Source organism: Anguilla anguilla, chromosome 1 (genome assembly GCF_013347855.1).
Source record: "Anguilla anguilla isolate fAngAng1 chromosome 1, fAngAng1.pri, whole genome shotgun sequence".
NCBI classification, from domain to species: Eukaryota; Metazoa; Chordata; class Actinopteri; order Anguilliformes; family Anguillidae; genus Anguilla; species Anguilla anguilla.
In genome coordinates, this window is record NC_049201.1 from 53,443,297 (window position 1) to 53,468,835 (window position 25,539).

Here is a 25,539-nt window from a genome sequence, read left to right on the forward strand (position 1 = left end):
TGTCACAGAGTCACTATGGTCACATTACAGCTATAATGCCAGCTTGTGATGCAGAGCCTAAAACCACTGGTCTGTGAAACTTCATACAGATTTATGACTGCGCCGTGCAAACGATAGCACAGAACGATGTAATGGATTGAATTTATGCAACACCTTTCACATTCTCAGACGTGCTTTACAGAGAAGGGGGAAGGGGAGCTCACTTCAAACGCCAACAATAAGTAGCACCCACCTGGATAATGAACGGCAGCCATTTTGCACTAGAAAGCTCATCACATACCAGCTAAGGTGGCGAGGGCTAACAGTGAGACTTCATGTCCATAGTTTTGTACATTACACTGAACATTCTCATATATACATCTCTCATGAGCGACTGTAATGGGGGAAAAGGCAGGCCTCTTACTGGTAATGGCTTGGACAGATAGCAACCTTGTTTCACATCTTTAATACCAAAAATATTTAAAACCCAGCACTAAGATGCTAACAGCATCAGTTAGCCTTCCTGATAGTACAAGGAGGGTTAGCGCCCAACATTAATGTATTTGTGAAGTGTGCCTGCCCAATTTATCTTGATTTATATTGATATCCATAACTTTCAGTAACACTGCCCTTGTGTTGTGTTCTCTGGTGAACCATCTGAATGCTCATGTGTTTGTGCTGAGGCTAGAGACAATGGGCCTCGTGATGACCTTGGTTAAAAATATCACTAATTTTAGAACATTCAATGTCACTAACTTGAGCTGTATTGGGCTGTAATTTAAAGTAGCTTAAATTTCACTCTCTTTGTCACAGCAAAGAACACAATATTCTGGGCAGCGCCTTTAATTTCAGGACCTGCTATTTTTTCCTTCTCTCAAAAACAACTTAGTATGGCACAGTGACCGCAGACAGGCAGAAGTTGTTGACTGACCAAAAAAATGTCCCTCAGGACTCAGCGCGTAGCAGCGTAACTGAAAATACCTTTTGGTATGAAGGCATTCAGATCAGTGATATCCAGATGTATAAATACGTATTGGAATTAAGGACAGCAGATGGTTTTCTGATGCTAGATGCCATTTGTTGACTTGGGCCACCTTTTCAGAAAGGAGAAAACTCAAATTCTCTGGCAGCTCTTCCTGTTACCTCTGTTGTAACAAAATTATCAATGCCTTTATGTAATCCTTTTTAGTTCCTTACCCTTGGTGTTTCAAGCAGTGCAATACTACAATTTACCGATAATCATGCAAAGGCATGCCCAGGGACTGAACATCCATTGCTTCTGGTATGTCCTTTCGGTGATATATAACATATATCAAATTGGAACAGTTCTGCTTCAGATAGGGAGCTGGCCATCTCGTTTGTCTGTAGAATGTGTGGGTCTTGCGTGTAAGTCCACCCTATTCCCCTCCACAGCTTGAAGCGAGGGGAAGTAAGGTGGTTGTGGAGGCGCTGGTGACCCCTGACCCCCGAGAGACCCTGCAGAAGGAGCGGGAGGAGCAGAAGAGGCTGCTGGCTGATACGCACACGGCGGCCATGGATTTGCGCTGCCGGTTAGAGCACAGCGAGAGGGGGTGGGTGCGGGAGAAATCCGAGCTGCTGGAGCGCTTCGACGCAGAGAGGAAGGAGTGGGAGAGCCAGCTCAGGGATATGCAGAGGAAGATCGAGGAGGTGAGTTCCTGACCCTTGCTCAGATGCTCTCTGTTCTGACCCAAGGGTTTAGTCCCAACCCAAACTGATAGGTTCTCTGTTTCGACCCGATGCTTTCAATCTTGGCCCAGTGTTCTACTGTTCTCTGCTGACATAAAACAGAAGAGCATTGTTTCTAAAACAAGCCAGCTGTCAGGAAAATGTGACAATAATGGGGTAACAACAACGGTACATTTTTAGCAGCAAAGTATAAGTTGGGAAATGATAGGTCATAAGTCTCTCCTGGGCTTTCACTGCCTGTATCCAGCCCCTGCGGCCCCCACAGCCAAACATCCATTCCTAGCCAATCCCTCCTGCCTGTGCCACTGATTAACAGCGGTCACTGACAGCCTCATTAAACTTTGTCAACCATGATGTCAGCTAGCAGGAACCAACAGACATGCCTTTAACATGTGAGTCTGAGGGCCATAGTCCTTTCAAACAAAGACGACAGCTCAAAACAACTGCATGCTGCAAAGGAATGTCTGAATACCACATTGTGTGTGTGGGGAAGGGGCGTGCACTCAAAATATGAGTATAAAACTTCAATTTTTAATTACAGATTTGGAGTCTTATTTTTATGACATTTCAGCCACACAGCGTTTGGCATGAAAATGATTCATGATCACTCAAACTCTGACTCAGTCCAAGCTGTGACTCAGTCCAAGTGCACCTCTGGTTTAGATTTGCACATGCCCTCATTCCTCCTACATCTTCTGTAGTCCTCGCTCCATTTTTTTGTTATCCACTTTATTCAGACACGGGGAAAGTAGAGAGGGTGAGGGTTACAGGTAGAGATCGGAGCAGGAAATCAAACCCTTGCCACAATCCTGGGGATTCATATGCGATTCATATTCATTTGAGGGTCAGCAGCCCTGCAGACTGTGCCACACATCTCTCCCTGGAAAGTGTTTTCAAGAGAGTGGTGTGCTGCACATGGTTTTGAAATATTGCTGATAGGGGTGAGTGGTAGTAGGCCTTGGAGTGTGCTTGTACTGGCGTAGGATTTCTGGGACCTCGGGGAACTATTGCTTAATATTTCAACACTGATCCTAGATCTGCCAGCTGCAGTGTGTGGGGAAACTAAGAGTGGTGAGTCAGGCATGGGGGTGGGGGGTTAAACACAGCTCTGGATCTCTGTAATTGGCAGCAAGAATTCAAATCCGCCAGTTTCTCTGAAAAGCAAATTAGTTCTAATGAAGACAGGAAGGTAGAGGGTTTGAATGGTCTTCTAAATTTTTTTTTAAAAGTGCAAGAACAATCTGCTTTAAAGTAATGTGAACAAAGTGAAAATATACAGTGTCAAAAGTGGGAAAAACAAAACAATAAAAGTTAAAAAGAATAGTTTGTAGTATGAAATGAATGACAAGAGTATTGTTAATGTTTATGTGTTTTGAGTTTGTGTCTGTTTCTGATGTGTGGATGTGTAGAAAATACTGTGTGCTTTTCATTTCAGTGCTTTTGTGTGTGTATGTGTATGTGACAGCATGCTGTGTGACAGGATTGTGCAATTTGTGCATGCATTTGTATAAAGGGTTGAGTTCATTGTGTATACAGTGTATAGTGTGTGTTTCTGTAATGTGGGTGCTGTGTATAATGATAGTTTGCATTTGTGTAATGTGTGTGTGCTGTCTGTAGGGGTAGAGTGTTTGTGTAATGTGTGTGTGTGTGTGCTGTACATACCGGTATGTTTGTGTAATGTGGGTCCTGTGTATAGAGGTCATGTATTTTTGTCTAACGTGTGTGTGTTGTGTGTTTTCAGCTGTATGATGAGGTAAAGACCCGGAGGGAAGGGGTGGTTATTGGACTGGATGCTGGGATGCAAGATGGTGGTCTAAGACTCAGCTTACAGTCCACAAGCACTGCTTCCAGCATCCTGACCGACCCTCCTGATCTCCATAGCTCCAGCAATGGCTCCAGCAACCAACCAAATCACCTCAGCAATGGAGAAAATGATCATCATGGCAGCCACTACAGCGAGCCTCTTGATCAGGAAAGCCAAGGTTATGGTGCAGCTGCAGACCGATGTGGTGTCATTAGTCAGGACCCAGGCATGGCAGAACTGGAGCTAATCTTGCAGGGATGTTTGAAGCAGGGATTTGAGAAAACCCCATTGCCCTCTGGGCAACAAGGCATGACGGAACTGGAGCACATCCTGCAGAGATGTCTGGAACATGGGTTTGAGAGCAGCCCCTCCCCAGCCGTGCACCAGGCCTACGTCAGCTCCCCCAGCAACTTCTCCTCTAGCAACGACAGAAAAAGGAACACCACTGAGCTCAACGCTGTGAGTCACCAGTGCATATGGAGCACACGCCAATTACTCTGTCGTCTGCACACTAAATTTCTCTCTCTCCTCCCCCCTTTACCTTTAATTCATATCAGTAATGTCTCCTGCCCCCTCCTTCCCTCTCTTCTTCTCCCCCTTCACTTCTCCTTCTCCATTTCCCTCTTGTCTTCTCTGTCTCCTTATCCCTTGTTCCCCAGCAGTAACTCTGTCTCTGTGTTAGGCTCTAAGGGAGATCGCTAGAGTGAGTGAGGAGTTATGCAGCTACCAGGATGAAATCAGAAAAAAGGCAGAGGACAATTGGTAAGCTCTCAGTGTTGCTGTTACCAATTTGGAACCAGAATCGGCACAGTCAGCATTAGCATGATAATTGATGGTAGCTTTTAAATTTGAAAACAATGGTTTCAGCTGGTGATAAATCATGGTCTTTTTTCATGACTTGATGTTAATTTGGTGAACAGGAGTGGAATGGAGTCCTTGTCTTTTCTGGAGGAGTTTGAAGCGGTACAGAATGTGAAAAACATAGCCGGGAATGTCGATCCTCTCTTTGATCTGAGCCAGTGGTGCAACCAGTTCCAGGTCCCGGAGGAACGGAACTGGGTCAACTGGGAGAGCACCAACCAGGATCCCAACAAGGCAGAGCAGACCGAGCCCCCGATCAGGAAGAGACAAGCCCCGCCTATTCCTCCCCGTACCACTTCCTGGTATCTCAGCAGCCCCTCAGCTCCCAAGCTAGAATTTCCTGTCCCAGAATCCTTCACTGACAAGAAGTGCCACAGCCCCAGTGTAGTTACAGATAAGAAGTACCCTTCCGTGTTGAAGAAGTTTGGGGAGATGCTGCAGGAGAATGAGGGGTACACCCTGACAAATTCTGGGGTTGTGGCTACTCCCGTGCCTATGGATTCCAAGTGCAACATCGGCTGCTGCCACAGCAGCTGGTCCTGCAATGGCAGCAGGTTCGGCAGCAGCAAGTCGTCCACGTACGTGCCTGTTCAGAAATGCCCATCAGATGCCAATGTTCAGGAAGCAGAGACGGACTGTAAACCAGAGAGCATGCAATCTGATAATCCAAAGTGCCCTGGGGGGCAGTTCCAGCCTGTGGACAATGACATTGACACACTGGATTTTAGGGTCCCCTCCTCAGGTGTCCAACCTCCTTACCCAAATGCAAAAGGCCCTCGGAGAAATGCGACTCTGGAGCAGAAGACTGCAGAGTTTAACCGCACTCTGTTTCAAGTAGAGATGGGTCATGGGGTCGAGGACAGCATAACACCTGCTGAAGTACCTGTGAGTGGCAGGGGTAGGTGCTCTCCCCAGCACTCTGAGATCAAACTAAGGGATGTGACCTCTGACCTCCCACCCCAGTATCCAGATTTTACACCCGAGGTCAAGACATCTGACCTTTCATCTGAATACCCTGAGATCAAACCCAAGGTCACAACCTCTGACCTCCCACTTCAAAATCTAAAAGACAAGAAATTGGAGGCCCCTGCTGTAGAGAGTAACCTCTCTGCTTTCACACAGTATGTCCCGAGCATGGTGCAGGCCAAGTCCCCAGGAGTAAGGACAGGGACCGCAGTATGGCAGACGGATAAAGTGAGATCAGGGAGTTCTACCCGGGGACGTAGCAACATTGGGTCATGGGTTCTAAAAGACCAGCCCTGGAAACCCACCACTCTGGCTGCTTACCCACGACCTGCAGACTCCAGGTCCAATTATGGAGCTGTGGAGAAAATTCTGAAGAGCTACGAGAGTTCTGATGGGGTCCAGTGCTTTATGCAGTGCCGTCCCAGTCCAACCCAGGAGGATGACCTCATTGAGCTGCTGGACAACCTAGAGGTCAAGCAGCGACTATCCTCTAGAGAAACAACAAGCACCAGACCAGGCTTGCGCAGAGAGACAGTCAGTACCATGCAGGTCAGTTCAACACATGCATGGATACAAATGCAGACACACAGACACAGACATGCATGCACACACACACACACACACACATATACACGCACACATACAGACACACACACACACATACATACCCACACACGTAAGTACATACAAACATATACAGTGAGCTCCATAATGTCTGAGACAAATACATTTTTTCTTGATTTGGCTCTGAACTCCACAATTTTTAGATTTGTAATCAAACAAAACACGTGGTTAAAGTGCACATTCTCAGCTTTTATTTCAGGGTATGTTGGTTTCACCATGTAGAAGTTACAGCACTTTTTATACATAGTTCCCCACTTCAGGGCATCTTAATATTTGGGACATATTAATTTCATGTTAATGAAAGTAGTCATGTTTAGTACCTTTGCATACAATGACTGCTTTATGCCTGTGCCCCATAGACATCACCAGGTGCTGATTATCTTCTCTGGTAATGCTCCGCCAGTCTGTACTGCAGCCGTCATCAGCTTTTACTTGTCCCGTGGCTAGTTGCCTCATGTCAGATTCGGTGAATGATTTGTTCAAGACTTAGAAGACCTTTGTTGGTTCAGCAGTATGTTTGGGATCATTGTCTTGCTGTAGGATGAAGCATCCAATGAGTTTGGGGGCATTTCCTTAAACTAGAGCAGATAAGATGCTTCTGTGCATAATTCAGATTCAATGACGACAAGTGAGCCAGAACCTGTAGCTTATGTGACTGAACCATAGCACCCCTGCCACCATATTTCATAGATGAGGGGGGGTGCTTTGGATCTTAAACAGTTCCTTTTGGTCTGCACACCTTGCTTTTGCCATCACTCTGATACAAGTGAATCTTGGTCTGTCCACAATACATTTTTCTAGAACTCTGCAGGCTCTTTTAGGTACTTCTTAGCAAACTGTAACCTGGCTGCTTTTGTGGCTAACTAGTGGTTTGCATCTTGCAGTGTAGCCTCCGTAGGTCTGTTTGTGAAGTCTTTTGCGGACAGCAGTCACTGACACATCCACGCCTGCCTCCTGAAAGTGCTCGTACAGGTGTTTTACAGGTGTTTTTTTCATTATGGTGAGAAATCGTAGATCACCAACTGTAGAGGTCTTCCTTGGCCTACTATGCCATTTGTGAATATTGAGCTCACCAGTGCTCTCTTTGTTAATAAAGATGTTCCATACAACTGATTTTGTTTAGCCTAATGCTTGGCCTATGTCTCTGACTGTTTTTAAAAAATTATTTCTCAGCCTCATAATGGCTTCCTTGAAATTCTTTGGCATAACTCTGGTCCTCATGTTGACAAATGCCAATAGTAGACAGCAAAATCAAAAGCTTAGAATCAAGACTAGATACTGAAAGCCATCTAGTCTTGATTCTTGTACCTGCCTCCAAGCAACTGGACACATCTGACTAATCAGAAACACCTGTGAAGCCATTTGCCCCAAACATTATGCCTTGAAGTGCAGGGACTATGTATAAAACGTGCTGTCATGATGAAACCAAAATGTATAAAAGCTAGCCTTTAACAAAATCTGAGAATGTGCACTTCAACCACATGTAAATTATTTGATAATAAATCTACACACGTACATACACACATGCATACGTACAAACATACATACATATATACGTACCTACATGCACACATATGTATACACACAAAGTAAAATGTTTGGTATTAAACTGACACTGACAGAGATTATTTTACTCTGATGGAGTGCATTTGATTGCTCTAGGAATCCGTTGGAGAAAAATTCTAACAAAATAATTTATTGTGTATGCGCACACATGCTCACAAGTACATTTGCGTGGGCATGCATACACATAGGCCAAGATTCAGTCAATATTTGTCCTGAACTTTGTCTTGCAAATAAACCCAAGTGCTTCTTTGTTTTTTGGAAATACAGTTAGTTAATTTAGTTAGTTTTTTGACCTTGCTATTTCTAAACTTGAATAAAAACTAAAACTTGCATATAACTGAAAGTCAAATTTTAGGAAAAATATAGATTAAATCCTGGCTGGAAATCAATAGAGTTGATTTCCGGAATAGATGGAAATGATCCAGCTGCTCAGAATAAGTGCTAAATGCTGAGCGATTAAACAAGTGCTGCAGCAGAACACATACATCCCTGTTCTGTCTGTTTGATCTTTTTTTACATGGGTAAATGGCCTGAATGGCCCCTTTTCACAGAGGTAAATTTTCATGAATTACTGAATTACTGGAAATAAACCTTTTGAAATCTGGAAGGCATTTTGGTAATTTCTATCACAAAAAAAAGATTTTTTTAGTTTCTAAAAAAAGCAAAGGAATGAGTACAGACATTCCGGAAATGGTTATGTGGCATAAGATGCTGACAAAACTATTCAGACAACATGTGGAAAACAATAAGTTTCCTTTTCATGCTGATAAATCTCTTTGATAAATGACATGCCTCTGGAAATTATGCCTTACACTCCTGGCCCGTCTAAAGTGGTCACACTCCTTTCACCCAAATGTGTGTGTTTTTCTTTAAAACCTTTAATTGGCAGCCCCCTAAGCCTCTAATCCAAGTCTTTTATCTTAATCCCAGATTGAATTGCTGCCAAATGTGTCCTGGCGGGCCATGCCAAAACGCTGCATTTCTGCTGCGTATCACAGAATGCTCAGGCCCAGTGTGAGGTGGACGGTGCTTTTAGTAGGAAAGGGAACTTTGGCTTTGTCATATGGCTTCAACTGACTGTCTCTGATTCATTCTATTGTCTTAAAACACGGTAGGCATTTTCATGAAAAGGGATACTGGCCTGCTTGCTTGAGTGCATCATACCTTTGATTAGTTCGCTGATATCCGTTTATCTTACTCTCTACATGGCCACATAACTGTCTTTTTGTTTGTTACATTCGTCAGGAGAGAGAATCCTCAATAAAGCTTTTTTTACCCAGGAGAGCAGAGAATCCTATGTGTCTGTGAAGAAGAGCTTCTCGCGCCCTGCCTGTCCTGCCAACCGACGACTCCCATCCCGATGGGCCACCCGCTCCCCTACAGCGCCCTCTGCCCCCTCGACCCGCCCCTCAGTCACCATTCAAACGCGGACTTTTTCCTACTCCAACCACAGAGAGACTGGGATCATTTGACCCTTGAGACAAGAGGTGACTGAAGTCCATTCAAGACTAAAGGAGAGATGCCTCTCCAGATTCTTAACCATGCCCTCCCCCCCTGTAAATACCAATCCAAGACTGTTATTTCTACCCTGCTACAAAGTGCTTTTGCTGTGTGGTCTCTGCACAGCAACATATTTTTAGAAGATGATGCATTACCTAAAGAAACTCTAAGCGCTGGCATGGAGTCTCCAGTGTTTCCTTGGCCTCCTGTTCTTCTGTACCAAGCTCAGTCATTACATTCAACACCTTTTTCTTTTTCTTACAGTTTACTGAGTGATCGCCGTGTTGTACTCCTGTTTATCCATCGTTCTGTGCATGGCTCCCTGTTTGTGGGTGCACGTGTCTGTGTTTGAGTGTATCAGACATTATATAGGTCATTGCTATCGATAAGTAGTAGTTATACATTTATCTGCAACTTTAATCAACATGGTAATTATCTGGCGTCCTTAAGCTTCATTATATTGAATTAAGCCTTTTAAATGTTACAGTAATGTAGTGAACTGTTCTGGAAGTGATGGCTTTACTGTGCTTTTCTGATAATAAATATTGCAATGTATTTAACAGCTTAATGTCCATGGCGTGTCAGTAGAGCATGGTTTTTGTTATACTGGATTTATGTTACATGTCCAGTAGGAGTCTCAAGCCTTTCAAATTCTTCTTACTTTTGTTTCCCTCTACTTTTTCCTCTCTACTTCTTTCTCTCTTCCCTCTGCCTAAATACATATGTTGGATTTACAACAGTTTAAAAATGTCTGTTATAATGAAATTCTGAACCCTCACACACCTGATGAAAAGCATCATTTCACATAAACTGGGAAAAAGTATTACATCATTTTGAAGGCCTCCATAGGATGTCTCCATGGTAACTCCCTACAGTACACTGTCAAGGGCTCATTTAGGTTCAGTCTCCCACCAATCCATGTTTGACTGGCTGAGTTTATCATATGACATTGCTGAAGGCTCCAAATTACAGAATGCCGGGGAACTATGAAATCATAATCATGACTGCAGTGACACTTTCTCTAGTATCACGTTGACCAAAATAGTGTATTTTCAATAGAAACTCGTGTTCATGGTTGCAGCATTGGCAGAAAGCTATTTATACATGCCCAAACAATTTGTGTTTTTCACTCTTGGGTAAAACAACATTCTTGGGTCTGTGTGAATTATATTGGGAATATATGCACAATAAGCTAGCTGTTAAGGAAACTATAAGGGCGAATTATATTGAGGCTATTGGTGTTGAATTAAGGTAAATGCTACAAAAGTACAAAAAAGAGCATTGGAGGAGTGCATACTCTAGCTGCTGTTGTCCTTGCTTAGGTGCAGGTGGTAGAGTGAGGAACTGAGTCACTATTGGCAATTCCAGAAGGTGGAGAAATGGAGGGAAACTTAATGTAACTCAATTTAACCTTCTCCACTCTTCATCTAAGTGCTGATGGGACTGTATATCTAACTGCACCATTATACATGAATAAATGTGAAAATGACATTCCAGCTTTTGCTGGTGTTTTTTTAAGGCTGCTGAGAGCAGCCAAATCTGTGTTCAGGTGGTGCTTACGGCAGCCATACTGTCTCCTGCCCGTGTCCTGGCCAACAAACACAGCCAAGAGACTTTAGCAGCTATCCCTCAGGTGATCTTGTTTCTGTGAGAAGTCTCCATGCTGATGATCCCTCAGACAGCTCAGGGCCCTGTCTGTCCACTTTGGTGGGAGTTCTGATTTCAGTCTCCACCCCCCAGCAGTGGGGTCCATGGCATCTCTTTCTCTCTGATATATAGACAGCTGAGTGTCGTCCCTCCCCCTCCTCCTACGTCTGCCACTCCCACCAGCTGAGATGCCACTGCCTCATCTTTTCAGTCAGCGCAATATAATTTTATATTTAAAAAAACATTTTAAAAAGAAAAATATGAGACCATAAATTCTTTAACTTTCCACAAGCCAAATTCATTCAGTAACTAAACAAGTTACTTTTCACACTGAATTCTGTTCATTTGTCATTGCTGGTTTGAAGTGTTCTAAAACAATTTTCCAGTGTGCACATCACTGGAAAGCCCTTTCATGATCTGGCCATTGTTTTTGTTGTGAAAGGTCCAAAGATATAAAGATATAAATATGATGTATGAGCATCATGTTATATCACGAACATTGGCACTGCTAGGAACGCTGGTTGACCAGCATCCAGGGCTGGAACAATGAAGGTCATAAAGCGAAATAAATCATTTGTCAGACCGAACTGGACTTGTACTCAGCCCAACACAGCCTATTTTTGCAAGAGCTCATAAACTACTTTATTTTCCTACTCATCTTTGATGAAAACATTGGGTTATTCGCACTGCAAATATTATGTGTAGATTGCAATTGAGCTCACTGCAATGACCTTTACATTTTTAAAAGTGAAATAATAAAAACTAGTGATTTCATGATAGAGGTGCTGTGCTCATTATTTGTTTGTGGCATCACAAATAAGGCCAGTTTATTGGTGACATCACAATTGAGGTGCTACATTCACCAAAGTGGTGCATCTTTTGTTCAACCCATGGGGGTCAAGCACTACACTCAACAAATAAAGGTCACATCACAACAGAAACACTGTTTTCGTTCCATTATGGTGACATAATTAGTCACTATGCTGACTGCTAATTAAGTAATATCACACGAGAAAGACTGCTTTTATGCTGTATCAGCATGGCTGTGATTCGGTCTTAGGCATGAAGCTGCTATTTATACTATTATTAAAACATGAAATATCATTCATTTACATTCCTGCAGAAATGCCTCAAATGTTCAGATTCATTGATCAAAATATTTTCTTGAAATTTATATCAGCCATAACAATGTTTTCTGTTGATAATATTTCATTTTTCTAATGGGTGAGAGAACCCATGATTGAAAGCCCTAGATATGAATATACAGTAAAGGTGGCAGATGAAAAAGACATTGTGTCTGTTAATGTGGTGGTTTTGCTGTCATCATGGTTCTTTTTGAGCATGATCTCGGTCTCATGATCAGAAGCCTTAGGCTCACTGTGATGCAGGATGCTGGCATCTGATGGGGCTAGAATAAAGATGTCTGTATTATCCTGGGAGAAGGGTGCTAATGGCTGTGAAAACTGCCTCTGCCTGGGAGAGGATCGGAGAATGAGGTCACAGAAGGTGCAGGCGCCTGGATTTGTGTGTGGGAGGAGTTGTGCTGGTCTCTCTCTCTCTCTCTCTGTATCTTTCTGTATGCGCATGGGTGTGTGTGTGTATGCGCACGTGTATGGTTATGTTAATGTATATGGTGTTGTTATCAGATGAGGAATAGGATCACAGAATGTTGCACTCCAGCTAAATTGAGTTATTACTGGATAGAGTAATTCCTCTGCCCCCCCATTGGGACGTGAGTTCAGTTTACATATGTATAATTTCACACTATGTTTTAAGTCTGATGTCAGTATTATGTCACCAAATATACAGTATCTCATTTTGTCAAAGGCTGGACTACATTAAAAACACAAACAAACAAAAAAAAAAAAGCTGGGATATGTGGCTGGGACATGCTCCTGTCTCTCCCCATTGGACAGCTGGTCTGTCTCCAGGGACTGGTGACAAGCCCTCCTAGGATGTAGGCCACACCCCCTTGCTCTGGCCCAGGACCAGCAGGAAGGCAGCAGATATGTGTTGTACAGACAGCTCAGGAATTTGCTTTCTTGCCACTCAGCCCACCCTGAAATAGACATTTAACTACCACTTAAACTGCATGTGAGCATGTGTGTGTCCCTGTATGCATGCATGTCTGCTTGTGTGTGTATTATGTGCATAAGCCTGTAACTATACCTAAATGAATACATAATTACCAATGACAATTTTGGCTTTTGGCAGGTGCTCTTAGCCAAAGTGACTTACAAAAGGTGAACAAACACCACTAGGACCAAATGCAGTCTCACTGCTCTCATTCACCCTTTGCACAGGCTATGTTGTGCCCTTTAAGTAGGTGATGCACTGGCTGCAGTCTCAATATTGTCAAACAGAAAGCAAAACATTCTCACTTAGATTTCTTCATACCCATTACGAACAGGAGGTGTAATAAAATCTGTCAATGGCTGACAACATATGCAGCTTCAATTCAACACTCTGTATGGCAGGGATGAACAAAATCAATGTATATTTTATTCTGCTGATGTAAAGAAAATGTTGATGTCTATGAGAAATGAAAAGTACATGAGAAATTCCATGCAATTTCCTCTCTCCTATCTAAATGCAAAATGGCTACCTATCTCTGAGGCGGGTACGATAAAAATGACCTGTGGCCCAGGCAGTTTGTTCGCAGGCCATAATCTCCAGGTTTTAAAAGCCCTGCTGACTCCAGCATACTCACAGATTTCATGCAGAGCAGTGGCATGCTTGTATCGATTGGTTTTGATGCATCTCTTTCTGCCATTTAGCCACAAAGGTTCAGCCACCATGGGGCCATTAGACCAGATGTAATTTCAGACATGGTCCATTATAAATCGGAAATAATGGGAGCATCTGAGGCCGCTGCACCTTTGAGTCCATCCGAGCAATTTTGTGAGTGCCTACATGACCATGAGTACATGCACACACATGCCGACGTGTCTGTGTGTGCATGTAAGTGTGTGTGGGTATATGTGTACGTACGTGCGTCAGAGTCTCAGAATATGTGTATATCTGAATGTCTGCTTTGGTAAATATGTATGTTTGTGGACCTCAGTGAGTGTGTGCAAGTGTGTACTTTTGAGTGAGGGTGGGTGTGTGCTTGTGTATAAGTGTGCATGTGTGTGAGTGTGCGTCTATTTTCTCTTCATTAGCAGAACAGAGATTTGGCCTCCTGGTCGTCTGAGAGACTGGGTGAGGTCATTATTGGCCACTAAGCATCCGGCTCAAGTGGCAGGAGACACAGACCTTTGCTGACCTCTGCAGCCTTCCACAGCAAAAGAGGGGAGGAGATTCTGCAGTCTGGAATGCTCAGGACTTTCCTGAGGACCTTTCGGAATGTCTGCCTCTTCAAAATAGAAGCCGAGCAATGCTTTGAAAATGAGCTGCAGTGAACATAAAGAACACTCAGGAATGTAGCCAGAAGATATCGCTGTATGACGATGGCATGTTGCTTTATGCAGTCTCCCCAGGGAAATCTTTACCATCCATCACAGACATAATTTCTCAATTTGGAAAATTTTTAAGGTCAAGATCAATTCTCACAAATCCATTGCAAGCTCTCTCTGCCTTCCTCTCTCCAACTTCCTACAGACACATAGCCCATTTCAATGGACTCTACAAGTATAAAAACAAAAAAGCATAATTGCAAATTAATCTAAAAGTATCATTTTACTCCAATAAGACACGTACAATTAATGTAGTTCATCAAACTGTGTTGTGTAATTTTGAGCTTGGAGCATATACAATTGTCTTTTAGCACTGCAATGAAATAGCTCAATTCTGGTACGCCATTCATATTGCTACTCAATAAATACTGACATTTTATTTTGTGATGACCTTATGCTTGTATCTTCTCAACACATACGTTCGTTCAGTATCTGACCCAGAAAGGGCAAATTTGTTTATGACCATCTAGGTTGATAAACAAGATATATGTTATTAGGCCAAGATACAGTATATGTTATTGCAAAAGATTCTGAGTTGATGTATGTTACTCTGAATTTTTGTGAGTCCACGTAAACAGGTATTGCTCATATATGTGCTAAAGGGAGACTATAATTGGTTTGTGTTTCCTTGGGTATATGTACCTGCATTCTTGTGTGCATATACAGTATGTGCTTGTTTCTTTGTTTTTTCGCTTGTTCTTATCGTCTTTCTTTTTTGATGTTTTGGTGTTATATTCAATTGCGTGGTTGTTGTTTTTAGTGAATTTTGCACTGTCTACTAATAAAATCCAAAAATATACAAAAAGCATCCACACTTGGCTAAACCCACACACACTCTGCTAAACCTACACACACTGAGATAAACCCACACACAGTCAACTAAACTCACACATTCGGCTATACCCAATGCTGTGATGCGTGGACTATAAAACCAAATGAATGAATCTAAACATAGTCGATATTGATGGTCAGGTGTTCTACTGTTCCTATGTAGACAGGGAACAGAACATCCTTTATTCTCCATCCCAGATTAATGTCCAGTTCTATGTTATGTACTCAGTGAGCTATGCATTGCACCCCATATACATTACATCTCCTCAACCTGTCTGCCTGGAGCAGCAAGATGGTTGTCTGCATGCCAAGACATAGCCTACCCCCACCCCCCTCCATTCACCCTGACTTTATGGATTCCACCTGCACGAATATATGCTTTTTCACAGCAGTGCTATTATGGACCTGTTCTCTGTCAGTGTGTGTCTCCTACAAGTGCCAAGACAACTATGGTGCAAAAGATTCAGTTATCCCACTATTTGATTCCAGCCTGGCAAGTAGCCTACTGTGATTTCCATGTTGTATCTATTCAGTCACCTTATACAGAACCAATACCAGGAGTCCATAACAAATTAAGATTTTCTAAATCTGTACATCAACAATAGAAAAGGCTGGTAAGCACATGACACACAATTTTCAACTGCATAGTGCTATATCATACTATATTATAACTAACACCACTGAAATTCCTGCTGCTAACACCCCTTAGAGTACCTCTACAGTCAACAGACAGAAAGCAGGCTCAAAAAGTTTTCAACTTTCAGTTGCCAAAAAAGAGAGAACAGGTTGGAAATAAACACAGTGAAAAAGGACAGCAGAATGAAAAGTTTAACTGAGATGAAATTCTAAACAAGAGTAACATGTATAATATATTTTGGTGGAAACTACCATTTAAGACTGGAACCAACAGTTGTTTTAGCAGTCTCACTAGTGTCCAGTCATTCAGCAATGCATTCTTTACTGAAAAAGGACATGCAAGAGTATTGAGGATTTGTTTAGAGAGAAAGGGAGAGTGAGAGAAATGGATACCAACTTGTATTCACTATCATAACAGAACATTCAGGAGCACAGCAACCATATTTTGTTCCAACTCCTCACCACCCAAGAGCGAGGAGGGGAGGTTTGGTTGAGATAACCAGGTACAAAACTGCCAAGATACAATGGATAAGCCATAATCTTTGTGATTACTGCCATGGGATCATTTTGTTTAACTTTTTATAGACATTCTGAAAGACTTCTGCTTTGTCTCGTATGAAAGGAGTCAAATTTAGAGGTATTCAACCAAACCATGGTTTAAGCATATAACAAATCTACAAATTAAAGACTAGGTATTGTTAGTCAATTCATTAAATAACTAAAAAAAACAGTAACACTGATCAGAACTTAATGTACAGGGTATAACTTATTGGCATCTTAGCTAAGGTTAGCTACCATAGCCAACTGGCTGGCCAGCTACCCTACCCACACATTCTTCATACTTTCGTAACTTGCATTGCAAAGTTTTCAGTTGGCTAAGAATGAAATACTGTAATATCACGTATCGCTACTTGGCTGTGATTTAAAAAGACACTGATAAATAACCAACCGAATACTTGACGCGGTCAGCCATCTGTGGGTATTTCTAATGAAAGCACAAGCGAGTATACACGAGTCACTTGTCTTTTGATTTGTTATAGACAGGACACATTTAACCACATGCGTTTCCGACGACTGAAGTAGGACAACATCTTACATTTACTAGCCTGCTACTGATTTATTCTCGCAGGCTAAAACTGTAAATAATTCTCTCAGATATAGAAAATTTTTCTGCGACAGCAAAATAACTGCAAAAACCAGTAGCAGGCTAGGCATAACCTGTAAATTAATTGAACTCGAATCTGTACCCTAGTGGCAACGGACCTCGGTGCTTTGTTCTGTACGTGGTGGTGCATCCTCTGGCACCACCACGTACAGTCGCGTCCATAGGCTGACACATTTATCTAAAATGTCTATTTATTCAGGTTTAAAACGTGCATTGTTGTAACCCTAACTCTTTTACATCCAGCCCACTGAATAGTGGGCCATTTTAATTAAGCTGTTGTTACCAGGGGGAAAGTTTTTTTTGTTACAATGCAGCTGTCCGTGTGAAATCGTCCGTGCAACAACTGAACAACAGTTCAGTAGTGCTAGGTTTGTGAGATATTATTTACAGTCAACGTTACCAAATTCTTTCGTCGACCACCACCTAGCGTCGTTCATTTATGAGATACATCATTTAATGTATTCTCTTGTCTTGACTCACAGGGCAGGGCGTTTGGAGACATCAACTCGGTAAAAGACGAAAGGGACAAAGGTACAGTAAGTCGCTATGCTATATCGATAGTTAGCTAGACTAGCTCGCTAATATTTCAAGGGCACACCGTAGCCAGGGAACATAACCTAAAGTTACTATATAGCTTTGCTGTCTATGAATGGAAATGCATTTTAATCAAGGTTGTAGTCTAGCTAACTGTCTGTCTTGTCACCTATCTGGCATGTAAACAAGCTACTGCTAGCTAGACTAGCTATTTTAGCGGTATCTTGCTCTGACTAACCATAGACATATGTGTATGTGACTAACGACGTTAGGTTTCTAATTCAGTATTGCTAGCTATATGTTGTCGTTACATTGTTCCAGTGTCTGTTCTTGAACTGTTCTCAATTAGTGTTACTCGAGTGTTACTGTTATCCAGCCGACCTTCATTTGGGTGTCTACAATCAGAAGTGCAGCAATAAATATATAACTTCCCGTGAGAATTGGGACACAAAGTTTACTGGACGTCTCAGATGTTCCTGAAATTGTCCAAAAAGATTTGTATCACAAATAACTTTTGACAGACTGTAAGACTAATCGTTGAGCCGGAGCCATACATGGTATTGACAACGTCTTGATACCCTTATAAGTAGGGTGGGCGATATGGCCTTTGAAACAATATCCCGATATTTCTGGAATTCTGCCATTGACAGTAATTATAGCGACATTTCCATTGGTTTTTATGTATATATTTTTATAATATCTTGTAGAAACAGAAAATGTATGTTCTATCCTCCCAGCTGATATGAAGTAGTTGACAGGTTTGAGTGGTCAGATGAAAAATCAATTCATACAATTTTATTGGAAGTGGGGTGCAATTAAGTCCAAGGCTAGCACATACATCACACCCATTTCCTTTCCTTTTAATTGCACACATGTACGAAATACCATCATGTAATCATGCCATAACTCCCATACAGTCACTGCTTGTGTTTACTGATTTTATTTCAGGCTTCCTCTTCTTATGACATCCAGGCCCCAAAAGATGTATTTTGCATTGCCTGCCTTGTATTCATCCTTAACCTTGTTGGTCAGATTATCAGCTCTCATGTGACAATGATAATATATGTGTTCCGTGACGTACACATTATTTTCTGACCATCCTCCTTGGTGCTGACTGGACAGTAGTCATTGAAAATCAGAACTTATTTCCAGCAGAAATAAATATAAAAAACTAAATACCATTACCAAAACCAAAACCATTTGTTCTTTGCTATGTGACCTATGACCTCCTTTGTGTCTGTGTCGCTGCAGAATGTTCTTGCGCTGTGTGGGCAGGCACCTCCTCACAAATGCCCACAATGCACTGGGAATACCCAGCCGAAGAGGAGGGGCAGTGTACGGCAGTGCCTACGCTGTCCAGGAGGAGGAGATTCGGCAGAAGCTTCAGAGATTCCCCGGGGGGTCGATCAACTTGGTCAAGCAGGAGTCTGGGATCGCCGTTATGACTATTAGCAACCCAGCTCGCATGAATGCATTCTCAGGTACAAGTGTACTGTGACTTATGTCCATCTCAGTGTGCTGATCACCGCTCCACACTGTCTACAGTAGAGTATGAAATGCCTCTTTTAGCAAGTCCTGTCCTTCTTGTGATATAGCTCTCCTGTCCAGGCACCATGATGCTGGAGCTGCAGGATCATGTGTCCCAGCTGGAGGAGTGGACTGAGGGGAAGGGCCTCATTGTCCGTGGTGACGCTGGAACCTTCTGCTCCGGTTCGGATCTGAACGCTGTCCGGGCGATATCTGACCCCCAGGTAAGCATGAGCAGTGGCACCTTCACCACCGTAACATCAGCAGCCTGTAGCTCAGGAGAAGGTATTGGATCATTCAGTTGAATGTTTTAGCTTACTAGCTCAAGGAAGCTGCACTGTCTTATAACATTATTGTATTTCTATGAATTGTGTTTACATAACTATTAATAAACCCCTATCAAGCCGTGTTGATGAGTGTTACATTAGTGTCCCACTTTTGAAATGAATCCAGTGCGTTTGTTTTTCTCTATTCTTCCCCTCACATGTTGCACACACGCACCTGTGCCATTCTCAGGAGGGGATGAAGATGTGCATGTTCATGCAGAATGTGTTGACCAGGCTGCTCAGGTAGGTAACTGACCCAGGCTGAATGTACGGCACACCTGAAATAAGCCCTGACCCAGAAATAAGAATAACTTTCTAATGCAGTGTAGAATGAGCCATTCCAGATAGCATAACATGCACCGGGCAGTTTTCACTGACATGCTTCTAATAAATCCTGATTGGCCTCAAGCTGCTATGGATTAGGAGTGATATTTCTTTCCCTGTAGATTAATAGATGTACAAGATTAATGTGTCAAAATCAGATTTGCTCCCAAAAATGTTGGCCTCACTGTCTGTAGGCTTTAATCAGTTATCCCTAACCCTGGTGTGCTGGTTGTTGTTTTCACTGTAATATTAGCAATGAGTTCATATTCATGAATGATTTTTCACCTGTCACTGTGTGATAAATTGGGTTCATTGAAATTGTGTTAATTCACTAATAAATTAATTTGTGAGTGATCACAAAAAACAACAGACACTGTGGATCTTCAGGACCAAGATTGAGGGCCATTAACAAGCATCGTGATTCTGGCATATGAATACTATCAGAAGTAAAAGGCAAAAGATTGGACAGTGTATATCCTATATAAAATCGTCTGGTAGTATGGAAGGCTATTCCTGTGAAATAGCAGTGGTTAATGAATAATCCTCTATTTAATGTTGTACTTGCTTAATGACCTCCCACACACTGACAGACCTGTTACTGGCTCTTGTGTGTGGGCAGTCTGTGATTAACAGACCTCTTCTCTCAGCACAGACTGCCCCTTATCTCTGTTGCACTGGTGGAGGGAAGGGCTTTAGGGGGCGGAGCTGAGCTCACTACGTCCTGTGACTTCAGGTAAGAGAGCTGCTCCAGGCCACGAGTTATGTTTTCAGCATTGCTCCACCTTGTTCAGATGCACATGCTCCCACAATGCAGGAAATGATTCACATGACTGAACACTCTGGTGTGCAATGACTTTTGCTTTATATGTGATTTTGGATCATCATGCACAACTTAGGCTTAATTCCTGTGACACTTCTCTCAATTAATAAAAAAACCTTTTTCTTTGATGTCCCATGAAACGTGAACTACTGTATCTATCCCTATCATTCATAAACAATTCACAAAGAACTATTAATGCATGATTAAATAATATTATTGGTGTAGTCTATATTTTATGATAAAACATTTACATTCTTTAATTTGGCACATAGCACTCCATGACAGTAAAGAGGTGAGGTGTCACTTCATTTATTTTTATTCTTATTATTTAAAATATATTCTGTCATTTATATTACTGAATGCTATTGCAAACCACTTTAATGATAATGCATCAATGTGAGTGTGTTATAAATATTGATGACTCCATATTTTAATTGTCTGAGATAGCCACAACAATAGAGATGGAAAGATCTGCGATTAAATGTACAGTATTTCTGTCGTGGCTCTTAGATTTCAACCACATCTTGTCAGTTAGCTAGATAAACAATCTGGCTATTTGGCTAGCTGGATTGATTACTGTGATCTACGTAGCTAGCTAGAATAGTAACAAGCAGTTTTAACAAGCACATGTTGTCACTGAATCTAAGTTACCCTGCGCAAAAACATCACTCTCCTGTTTGATCAGTAATACGCACAATTCTGTTGTGGAATTATGCATATTGGCATGATTCATATTGTAGCGAATTCTGGGGGCACCAAATCTTCACTTTTGCCTCAGACAATTGAACAGGTGTCAGCACACAGCCTTCTGTTTGTTTGCATTAGGCCTCATGATCTTGTCATAGGAACAATTTGCTTTTCACTGAAAATAATGGATGACTTTTCATCAAAGCATCTACAATTCTGTAATCAATGGGTAAATATTAGTATACTGCAACCTTGCACAGCTGCAGTTTGCTTCCCATTTTGAATGCATGTGAGAAGCTCATGGAAAATGAAAAGGGGATTGACAGTAGAAAATAGTGTTCTATTGTCAACCACCTTTCCATTTCATCCAGACAAATGGTTGGGAATCAGTTGTCTTGAATAAATACAATGCAGGTTTGATTCCGATTCCATGATTACATTGTCTATTGTGTAACTGCTGAGCTTAAGCAATTGCCATTGAAAAGTGTGCAGTGCCAGCTGTTCAATCACTGTCCACAGTCCTGGGCAAAATAATAAAAATTTGAAACAATACATAAATAAAAACACGAATAAGATAGTTAATTAGTAGTTATTGCTGAGCATAGGAGTATGCTATGAATATCATCAAAATGACAAAAATACAGTTACATTGAAGTTCAAAACCTGATCTTGTATTTGTACTTCTACTTGTGTCTGGACACAAGACCAGCAGAAGCTGAGGACTGGGTGGCTTTTGTTGGATGGTTAGGTTTGGTTTTTGTGGGTGCCCCACCCCGATTTGTGAGTATATCTCCACGGTAAGGCTATTGAAGGGGAAACATTGGCATAATAGAGAAATGAAACCAGTACTGCCAGCTCTTTCTCAGGAATGAAAGTAGCTGCTGAGCTTCAGATCTGTTGCTATGAGGCCCATATGTTATTTACATACTTCAATGACATCACATTAATTTGCATATATATCCACGGCTCATTATGTTTCTGTTGCTCATTAGATGGAACTTGGTGTAGTCAAAATATTTACAGGCAATGCACCACAAACAATTTGCAAGACATTGATAAATGAGAGCAACTGAAAACTATTAGATGTGCATGCTTGGTGAGAAACACACCTGCAGTTAGCCATTATAGGCTGGAGCTCTAGTCCTCCCCCCTTCAAATTGTTCCTCTCTCTGGTAAGGCTGGCAGATATGGAAAAAAATTTATATGATGATATATTTTGAATTTTGATGGTAACGATATATATTGCGGTGTATATTTTTCTTCTTCTAATTTCAACAGAACATGTTTTAAAAGGAATACAAGACTCATGGCTAGTAACTGTTCCTTGGAGTTAACTATAGGTTATTATTCAATTAACCGTTATTGTTGTCATGTAAAAGGGAAGCATACACCCACATGTGTTTATCAGTGATGCTGCCTGGAGTAACAGCCGCAATGGTTAGTGAGCTGTGATATCGATATGAATAAAATCTTTTCCAGGGCTCAACATTGAAGTTTTTTTTTCCGTCAGTGTTCTGCTTGCCCCTGGGACATTACCACTGGGTTTCCCTGTGTTTTGGCTCATTTCTGTGTAAAAAGCAGAGTCCTGCATTAACACCACCACTGAAAACGGCTGTTAGTTATTTATGAGAAAGAATTGGTACAAATGCTGATAAAATCAAGTGGTATCTTTCGTTGTTGATAGGAAAACATTAGTACAGACATGATCAAACTGTAGGCCTAGCAGATTCCAGGATGGTAAAAAAACCCAAAATGAAATAAATAAATATTTTAAAGATTTTTGTCTTTGACCCAGATAAGACTTATTTAAGGGGACTGGCCCAATTAGGCAAGTGACAAATCAATCAACTGGCCCAAACCAATCTCATAGTAGCCCCGGGCCAGTGGACGCTCCTTATTGACGAGCCCAGTTTTCTGACCAAAATTTAACTATTGCTGGAATGTAACCATCAAAATACATTCTCTACCGGTATAGAAGATATAGCCAAATTCATAGTGTTGCACATATTTCTACCGGTATACCTTTTACTGCCCACCCCTACTCTCTGGTGGGAGAGGAGGGGCATTAGGGCAAAGGGCGACTGCCTGGCGGTGGCTGCTCACTAAGAAGCTAACATAGCATGCCATGTTTCCCTAGCTTGAGAATTGAAATGTAGGTCTGTACTTGTGTTATTTATCTTATAATATGTTTTGGTCATCTTTGTCTAGAATGTTAAGATTAATCTATTTAGAATATTAGTTTCATATTTGACTTGAGATGTTGTCTGTCTGTGGCCAGGTTGATGACAGTCGGCAGTGAGATCCGGTTTGTACACAAGCACATGGGCCTGGTGCCTGGCTGGGGTGGCGCTGCCAGGTTGGTGCGGATCGTGGGGAGCCAGAATGCCCTGAAGCTGCTGGCCGGTGCGCAGAAGGTGGACCCGGCCTACGCTGAACAGATTGGACTGTCGGACGGGGTGGTGGGCCCCCAGGAGGGGGAGGCTGCAGAGGCGGGGGTGGCGCTTGGGGAGGCTGAGCAGTGGCTGAGCAGCTTTACCAGAGGCCCTGCCTCTGTGATCCAGGCAGTGAAGAAGGTGGTGCTCTCAGGAAGAGAGCTCCCCCTGGAGGATGCGCTGAGAACTGAGAGAGATGTGTTTGGGACCGTCTGGGGTGGACCCGCAAACCTTGATGCTTTGGCCCGCAAGTCAAAGCACAAATGAGCCAAAACTACACCATAGGGAGGAACATGGGGGAATCTAGACCAAGCCTCTCTCTCCCTTCCCTGACCTGATGAATATGTAACCCTGTAACCCCAGTAAATGCATTAGAGAAAGGTTTCATCATGTAGGGGTAATTGGATATTAGTCAATAGGTTCTGTTGACAAATTTCTACTATATTCCTAGTGACATGTTGAAAGTCATGCAGATGGGATCACAATGAACTACAGCTGAGCCTGATGTGGCAGGCCCTCATTTCCAGTCCATGCAAGTCATTTGTGTACTGCATGGTAAGTGGTAATGTTGGAAACAGATTATGATCACTATTTTTGCCTGCTCAGCTGTTGATGGAATCAACTGGGCAGAAACCTGTATTTCGAGATACAGTAAAGTGCCTTTATTTAAACTCAAACTGTGTTGACTGGTGTGTGTAAAACTGTTACTGCACCCAAGGTACCTGCCAGAATTGATTTTCCTCTGTAGTGAAGCACAAAGTCTGAAATGAGGCTCTGATACTATACCAACAAACAAGGCGCACTACCTGAACTGCTCCTGGAATGACAACAGGTGGCACACCATGTTAAAAGTGCCAAAAGCCATACCACCCTGCACCATTCCCATAGTGCTGAAGCTATGCAGGTGTGCACTTTGTAAGTATTTGGATTTCAGACAGGAAAAATAGGTCTTGCTGCTGGAAGAGGTGTTTGTGGGCTAACAGGGGACATCCTTCCCAACATAGTGAGGGGGCTACAAAATCCCTTGAATTCCCATCCACTTTGATTTCCCAGTTTGTCATTGCAAAGAAACCAGAAATAAGAATTGCAGAGAAATCAGTTGACTTCATGGTTAAATAAAAGTAAATTTAAAAAACTCTGTAACCCTCTTCAGATAAAGGCATCCAATAAAAGCATCCAAAAGAAATGTGATGTAATGAAACATTTTTTCCAAAGCTGTGATGTAATGATGTCCAACAAAATAACAAAGTGATGTAATCAGCTAATAGATTGTTAAGAAGGCAGAATTAAGTTCCTGGTTGGTAGAATATGGGCAAGGGCCTGACATTAGATAGGGCCTGTCAGTAAAGATCATTTTGAATTTGTCTTTGTAAAATCGATGCAGACTCATTTCTGAGGAGCGAGGAGAGAGCCAAAATGTCAAGTGTAATGTCGCCGTGGTTACTATTTCTTGACCAGAATTGCCCAGCATAATCTTCATGTGTAAAGGATCAGATTAGAGCTACTTTGGGGGAGAGCTAGTTGCCGCTGTGTACAAGTCGGCTGTAAATAGCTAATTTTGTGTTGCTTGTCTTTACACAGTAATAGATCACTAATATATGCAAGCCTGTGACTCCAGTGCCTTTACTTAACCCCATATGCTTTTGTCCATGTCCAGGATTTGGTAAAATGCAGAATATGTATTAATTTGTTTATCAAGCTTCTTCTGTTAAACCGGATTTGAGCTTCTGAAGCCTCTCCTAATGGCACTTCTGGTTTTTTTTACTATATGAATTTGTTGGAGAGCTGGGGATAGGGATGGGATTGGGGAATATTTTCAGAGTCTCCCACTTAGCAAAACCGCCACGCTCTCGGTTCTGTCCCATGAGATGATGTTATGCCACCGAGGAGAACAGCGCCTAGGCCCAGACTAGCCGGTGCCTTTGAACAGACCTTTCGCAATGAAACAAAATGCTCGCTGTTGCTCTGCCAGTGCTTGTCATGTGCTTTTCAAGGCCTCGCTTTTTTACTACTGATGCTTGTAGAAACTCCCAGAAGAGTGTTTCTGAAGGGTGAAATTCCCAGCGAGTAGCGTGATCATGGAAACGAACATGACATAATGCCACTATCGACCCACCCCCTCCCCCACCACCTCCATTTCTGTCCCTC

General features: G+C 42.2%; 2 protein-coding genes across 3 annotated transcripts; both read left to right on the forward strand.

Annotated features, from left to right (window-relative positions):
• Positions 1-1,521: 1,521 nt before the first annotated feature.
• soga3a (SOGA family member 3a) lies at positions 1,522-9,579 on the forward strand. The gene is made up of 6 exons (XM_035424289.1): positions 1,522-1,647; positions 3,428-3,439; positions 3,568-3,949; positions 4,173-4,252; positions 4,411-5,866; positions 8,788-9,579. The coding sequence occupies exons 2-6, from the start codon at positions 3,432-3,434 to the stop codon at positions 8,977-8,979; spliced, it is 2,118 nt and encodes a 705-aa protein (XP_035280180.1). The 5' UTR covers positions 1,522-1,647; positions 3,428-3,431; the 3' UTR covers positions 8,980-9,579.
• Positions 9,580-16,842: 7,263 nt separating this feature from the next.
• Positions 16,843-24,577, forward strand: echdc1 (enoyl CoA hydratase domain containing 1). Of its 2 annotated transcripts, XM_035394692.1 has the most exons (7): positions 16,843-17,109; positions 17,224-17,272; positions 18,527-18,756; positions 18,884-19,026; positions 19,319-19,371; positions 20,105-20,185; positions 23,238-24,577. In XM_035394692.1, the coding sequence occupies exons 3-7, from the start codon at positions 18,528-18,530 to the stop codon at positions 23,656-23,658; spliced, it is 927 nt and encodes a 308-aa protein (XP_035250583.1). In that variant the 5' UTR covers positions 16,843-17,109; positions 17,224-17,272; position 18,527; the 3' UTR covers positions 23,659-24,577. The 2 variants fall into 2 exon arrangements, with proteins under 2 accessions (XP_035250583.1, XP_035250590.1); XM_035394699.1 differs by lacking the exons at positions 16,843-17,109; positions 17,224-17,272 and having other exon boundaries at positions 18,604-18,756; positions 18,871-19,026.
• The last annotated feature ends 962 nt before the right edge of the window (positions 24,578-25,539 follow it).

What these genes read in the sequence shown, in the direction of transcription:
- soga3a (XM_035424289.1), top strand. An exon ending in AAAAAGGCAGAGGACAATTG is followed by an intron (nt 4,253 to 4,410) that starts GTAAGCTCTCAG and finishes TTTGGTGAACAG; the next exon opens with GAGTGGAATGGAGTCCTTGT. An exon ending in AGACAGTCAGTACCATGCAG is followed by an intron (nt 5,867 to 8,787) that starts GTCAGTTCAACA and finishes TTTTTTACCCAG; the next exon opens with GAGAGCAGAGAATCCTATGT.
- echdc1 (XM_035394692.1), top strand. Translation starts at nt 18,528, where the DNA reads ATGTTCTTGCGCTGTGTGGGCAGGCACCTCCTCACAAATGCCCACAAT. An exon ending in GGGCGATATCTGACCCCCAG is followed by an intron (nt 19,027 to 19,318) that starts GTAAGCATGAGC and finishes TGCCATTCTCAG; the next exon opens with GAGGGGATGAAGATGTGCAT. An exon ending in GTGTTGACCAGGCTGCTCAG is followed by an intron (nt 19,372 to 20,104) that starts GTAGGTAACTGA and finishes CTCTCAGCACAG; the next exon opens with ACTGCCCCTTATCTCTGTTG.